Source organism: Branchiostoma belcheri, unplaced genomic scaffold, assembly GCF_001625305.1.
Source record: "Branchiostoma belcheri isolate BF01 breed outbred unplaced genomic scaffold, Haploidv18h27 scaffold144, whole genome shotgun sequence".
NCBI lineage: Eukaryota > Metazoa > Chordata > Leptocardii > Amphioxiformes > Branchiostomatidae > Branchiostoma > Branchiostoma belcheri.
In genome coordinates, this window is record NW_017802869.1 from 630,907 (window position 1) to 637,135 (window position 6,229).

The window sequence follows — 6,229 nt, forward strand, 5'->3', positions numbered from 1 at the left end:
TTTGAATGGGAAGGATTTGTGCAACGCCACTTGGCAGAAAGGTGGTCCAGAATGTTTGCCGGAGCATGGGCTACTTTAAATTTGGCGGCACAGCCTTTATTGTTATTTTGCAGACGATTTTCGTGTCGACTGTGAGCTGTGCCGCCATTGGGGGCTAAGCAGAAGGACGGGGGCAAAGCAGAATTGCGCCGGGGGCGTAGAGGAACGACGGGGGCGAAGCAGATTTTTTGCGGGGGCGAAGCAGAACGGGGCGGGGGCGAAGCAGAACGGCGGGGGCGAAGAGGAAGGAGTTTCATGGGGGTGTAGCTAGGATGTAACAAGTTGAAATCCCGGTGGATCTATATAATCTCTGCCCACAATGTTGCGCCGTGTCCGCTAAGGCTTGACTTGCACCCGTCACATCCCCGTGTTTAGATGCTGTTTATTTTTCTTGCTCGGGTAAAGTAAAAACAGGCTAGTTCTGACTAAACACGGGGCGGGGGAAAGAGGGAGTACAACTGTTGAACAGGTTGGCTGAGCTGAGCAACTTTTAATTAGAACGATTCACTGGAGTTTTGAGGACGGGGACAGTACGTTAACTCACCTGTACGGGGGGCTGGGCAGCAGGTGGCGGAGTAGTTAAGACGGGGACAGCAGACACTGTGGCTGCGAACGGAACTCCCCCCGATCCGGAGCCGCCGCCACTGCCCCACTGTGCTCACGGTCAGGAGAGAGGAAGGGCCGAAGAACAGAAAGAAAATTGGGGGGAAAGATCAAAATAAAGATAAGACTTTGAAAACAAGATCAAAACAAGACTGTGAAATAAAGTCAAAATAAAACTGAACTGGCGTTCGAAACAGAGACAGATGGAAAGAGTTCGGGAAGCGGCTGGAAAGACGGGCTTGGGAATAATCCTTGGGAACAATCATTGGGAATAATCATTGTGGATAATACCTGTGACGTTCATGTATCATCTCACCTGAGAGCCGATCTGCTGCGCTACGGGCGCCCCGCCTGCCTGCCGCGGAACCCGCTGGAACAAAACAGAAACACGCATTAATTATCACGGAACTTCATCTGTGTTGGCAGTAATCATAGTACGATACTCAACTTTATTCCAACCTAAGGGTACACAGGAATCAATTTTTCAACGACTGTCGCCTTCATCAGGATAATTAATGATCAATCACTTCACAACGTAAACCCACGAGTTACGGACACGAGACCTTTTTCAGTCGAGACGTGACGTCAGCAATTGCTGAAAGTACCTGCAGTTTATAACGTCCTCCGTCTCTGTTTAGTGTTGGCTGGAGTGCCCGGATATATATGGCCTGCCTTATACCTGTTATCCGACAGTGGGCGTTGAACAATTTGATCCTTGCGTGCCCTTTTCGATGGAATAAAGTTTAGCAACGTACTGCAAAACTATATATATAAAATATTATATATGCCAAGTTCGAGGTTCGCTAGACCGAAATTACCCAACCTTTAGTAACGTGCGAGCGAACGGAAGGTGGCTTAGCCTGTAAGTTAGAGCAGCGCTAGTGTGCCAAGTTCGCGGTTGGTTAGACCCATAACAGGCTTTATCTGCAGGAGACACCTGCAAGTCGCATAGTGGGGCCGCAGAAATGTCGCGCCGCTCGGGCTGGGGGTAAATCCTAGCGCCCCACTTCTCCCTCACACCCCTCATCCATCTACATCCAGCCAACAATGCAGTCCGCGTAATGGCCCGATTTTAAAGTTGCTAGGAGCGAAATCACATTATGTCTCCAACGTGCGATCAATATGCTCCGCGAAAATGGCGCGATATCAGCCGTGGGAAAACAAGATGGCGACAGATGAACAAAAATCGTTTGGAAATGACGTCACAACAGGCGCCCGATCGTCTGGCCATGCTGCGATCAATTCGCGTCTATCTGCGGTCTCCACGCGCCTTATCAAACATAACTCTCAACCCTCCTGACCTATAACAACTCTCCTGACTTATTCTCAACCCTCCTGCAATCAAAACCTCTTATTCTCAACCCTCCTGACTTATTCTCAACTCTCCTGACCTATTCTCAACTCTCCTGACTTATTCTCAACTCTCCTGACCTATTCTCAACTCTCCTGACTTATTCTCAACTCTCCTGACTTATTCTCAACCCTCCTGCTCCGTGTTTGGACAAGCTGTACTCAGTGCCAAGGTCTACAGGAGGAAGATTATTTAGAGTTAGCAGAAAGACTCGGAACAGGTGGAACGGATGATACCGAGAAAAACAACTCGGAACGGTGACAAATGTCGGCTGCATTTCAGCTTGATGTGTTCTTTGCTTATTTTGGATCGATGAATCGGATTGCTGATCACATCAGCGGTTGTGTGCTCGTGAGGTTCGGACCGCCCTAACTGTGCTCCTGTCTGAAAACACGCTTCGTCATCGGTGGACGTTTAAAAGGAATCCGATGCATTTCAGGCCGGTAAAACTACATTTTCAAAGTCAGTTTTCTGCTCATTTTTCAATGTAGTAAGTTGAATCAACACTATCTCAGAGCACTGAAATCTGTGGGGCAAATATGCGATTTCGCCGTCGGAAAAACAGTTTCTTGTTTTGTATGATATGTATTGGCCATTGTCCAATTGACATAATTATTGGTTAATAAGGATTCCTCCATCTGGAATAATCAGATCTGTAACAACCCGGTGATCCACTGAAGAGCAGATCTGGTCATCAAACCTGCCATGCAGGTCAGACGGGAAGAGAAGGGAGAAACTTTATTTGAAGTAAAGTAGTTCTTCGATCCTTTTTTTGTCATTTCGGTTCCAGATGCGATTCCCACACCTCCGCTTGTGTGTGTGTGGTGGGGGGGGGTTCTGCTATAATACCCCCTTTGAGTTCAGTATCTACGTCACAGAAAAGTGATACAAGACGAAAGGTCCGACGCGGCGCGGCAGACACAACATGCCCTACTTCTCACACTCAGTGCGGTAATTCGGCCGGCCGCATGAAATCCTAATCCTTATCTCTAATGGCTATATGACAGTAGCAAATTGACAAGACAGTAGCAAATTGGGCAGGTAGTATCATTTGCCAGGCAGTTCGTGACCATTTGCCCCCGGCGCTGGAATAGGAAAAGATACATGCATGGCGAACATAAGCCGAAACCTGAACCTCTGCTTGGAGAGTAAAGGTTAGCCTCTACCAGGCTTCGGGAGGCGGCTGGAAAGAGTCGAAATATCCGCCAAATAGAGAGATAACATGTCAGGGGAGTTAGTCTGCTGGGACAGAACAATTCGGAAGCCGCAAACTGTTCTCTGCCAGCAGACCAACTCCCCCGGCATGTTATCTCTCTATTTGGGCAATTTCTATTCTTTCAGACCGCCTCCCGAAGCCTGGTAGAGGCTAACGTTGTCTCCTGAGTCCGGCTCTGTTTGCGCCTATCCCAGAGGCGCCTGTGGAAATCCTAGTAAAGCGGCGCGCGGCGGGAGAGATTTACCCAACAGCCCCGCGCACACGCCGCTCAATGTAAAGTTGTTGTCGACAGTTTCCCGACAACAGGAGCGTCCATTCACCCCTGAGTCCTCTCCTTTACTCTCTTTCAGCGCCCTGCAACTCTATCCCGTGTTTCTCTCTCTGCGCGCTTTCCGCAGAATGGTCTACAGTTGCACAAACACGAGAATCGTCGCTAATTTCCGCAGGCGACACGGGATTCAGCGGTAAACAGCGGGCTAACATTGCGGGGAAGTAGCGGTAAATAGCAGGTAACATTGTGCTGGAAGAAACACGAGCGCGGACACTGCCGTTTCCCATGTAGGCACCGAGAACCGGCCGCCTTTGTTTTCGGCAGTTCGCTATAACCCGGTCTCTCCGCTCCGTCAGCCGCGCACTGTGAACATGTCAGTCTGCTGACACCAATCTCTCGTCGCCTGCCTCGTCACCGTCAGGACGCTAATCTCCAAGCAGATGTTTCGCTGGCTGCAAAACAGTATCAAATTGGCCAGACAGTATCAAATTGGCCAGACAGTATCAAATTGGCCAGACAGTATCCAACACGCCAAGATACTGTCTGGCCAATTTGATACTGTCTGGCCAATTTGATACTGTTTTGCAGCCACCGAAACATCTGCTTGGAGATTATCAGGACGCTACACTTTAACCGACTTCTCTCACAACTAACTCACCACTGTGACTGATAGGGAGCTTGCCATATAATCAGCCACGACGGTTACGAGTAAGAGAAAGTTTATCTCGAGTTCTTGCCTTCAGGCTGATTGCAGGTAAATTTAACATGAAAAAAAAAGACGGACAATAGGTAACAACATAGCCTGTAGCTACTCTAGTCAAATTTACTTGTTGAGTTCGACTTCTTTTTCCAAGACAGTGGAAGACGAACGATCCCACTTTCTGTAATGTGTAGATTTTGTGAGGAGAGTAGTTTTCGTTTTGTCTGTAAGTTAACTAACCGTGGAGACATTAGATGGAATTTGGCCTCTTCAAACAGGTCCTTTATTTCAGCAGCGATGACGCATCACCTGTGTCTCTAACATCGTCCTTCCGATATGTATAAGTGTCAGTTTAACAGTTCTCCCGAAAACCCTGGGAACAGCCTCTTCTCCCCTAGGTTCTGCCAAACCCCGGGAACAGCCTCTTCTCTCCGCCTCTCCTGGGTTCTGCCGAGACGCGACGGCTTGATTGAACACAGGCACCAACAGTCGGGGGGAAATCACTTTACATCAGAGCAGGGTGGGGCAATAAAGGGGATTGCACGTAATTAGTTAGGGAGGGGCCCTGATTCCTTCCGTGCGTCACTGAGGGCGCGATGATCGGAGCAGAAGTTGACAAAGTGACAAATCGGTCCCAGTTCGGGGACCAGGCGTAGTGTCCCTTACAGGCCGGGTAGATATGGGGCACCATGGCCATGCACTGAAAAAACTCTTAAACCATGCGTAAAGGTTTCCTTTCTTCCTTCGCGTGTACCTTTACGCCCGTGTAAGGTGTGTTAAAATGAATGTAAGATTTGGTCCAGGGACGCAGTCAGTCAGAGAGCAGTGTTACAAGCACGTCCTCGGTGTCACACCCCGCTGGCTACAAGTGCCGCTTCTCAGCTCAAGTGGGCGACCAGTCACCAGTCGCGTAAACATGGCCATGGCCGCCCTGACCTTGGAAATACCTGCCTTCTTCTTCCGTAAGTAGCCTGGGTGCCAGGCTATTAGCAGGGCCAACACATGCCAGTTCCTCTTACAAGCCAGGGCTAGCCTGGGTGCCAGACTATCAGCAGGGCCCACACATGCCATTCCTCAGCTCCAGGGCTAGCCTGGGTGCCAGACTATTAGCAGGGCCTACACATGCCAGTTCCTCTACAATCCAGGGCTAGCCTGGGTGCCAGACTATTAGCAGGGCCTACACATGCCAGTTCCTCAGCTCCAGGGCTAGCCTGGGTACCAGACTATCAGCAGGGCCCACACATGCCAGTTCCTCAGCTCCAGGGCTAGCCTGGGTGCCAGACTATTAGCAGGGCCTACACATGCCAGTTCCTCAGCTCCAGGGCTAGCCTGGGTGCCAGACTATCAGGGCCTACACATGCCTATCAGCAGGGCCTACAAAAACCGTTAAATGCTGCTCTGTCAACACTCAGTATATCTGAAGAATAAAACAAGCTAAATGCACTTTTGATGCTGAGGCACGGCAAGCTGATTACTGCACGCGGTCATTTGCTGCAGTCACGCGTGTTTTATTACTGGTTCGCTTCTCTGCTGCAAAACCAAGAGTTGCAGCGCCATACGTGAATAATACATGTGTATTGGAATAATAAGAAACAAGCATACCCCTGCTTGTAAAGTAAAACATAGCTCGGGGTTAGGTATAGGATATTCACACGGCAAATTTCCCCTGTGCCCCCTCAATACACAAGAAGCCTAAGTCCTGTAGTGCTTTTTTTATGTATTTATTGATCTTTGATACACATGGGTGGCCAGAGAAAGTCTGATTTCCAAGATAAACACAAGTAATAAATACAGAAAGGTAATACTAATAGAACATAAAATGATAATTAAAACTAAATAATGCATGCAAAGCAAATCAAATTCGGCCAAAAATAGCAACTCAGAATCATAATCATACCGCAATAAACAATCACTTGATTACTTGATAGAAACCATTAGTTATTTTTTCATTAGCTCGTGGAAAAGGCATTTTGCAGTAATCTGCCTGCAGAGGCGGCGGCAGGGCTGCAGAGGGCAGATGGTATCAGGGTCAGAGTCGCGCCGTGAGAG

General features: G+C 48.8%; 1 protein-coding gene across 1 annotated transcript in view; it reads right to left on the bottom strand.

Moving 5' to 3' along the window:
• Positions 1–6,229, bottom strand: part of LOC109464956 (inter-alpha-trypsin inhibitor heavy chain H3-like) — a 35,107-nt gene that overhangs the window by 24,545 nt on the left and 4,333 nt on the right. Inside the window, exons 2-3 of the mRNA XM_019762075.1 lie at positions 959–1,012; positions 584–691 (exon numbers count right to left, since the gene is read on the bottom strand). Coding sequence (XP_019617634.1) covers positions 584–691; positions 959–1,012 — 162 coding nt within the window. The remainder of the gene's footprint in view (positions 1–583; positions 692–958; positions 1,013–6,229) is intronic.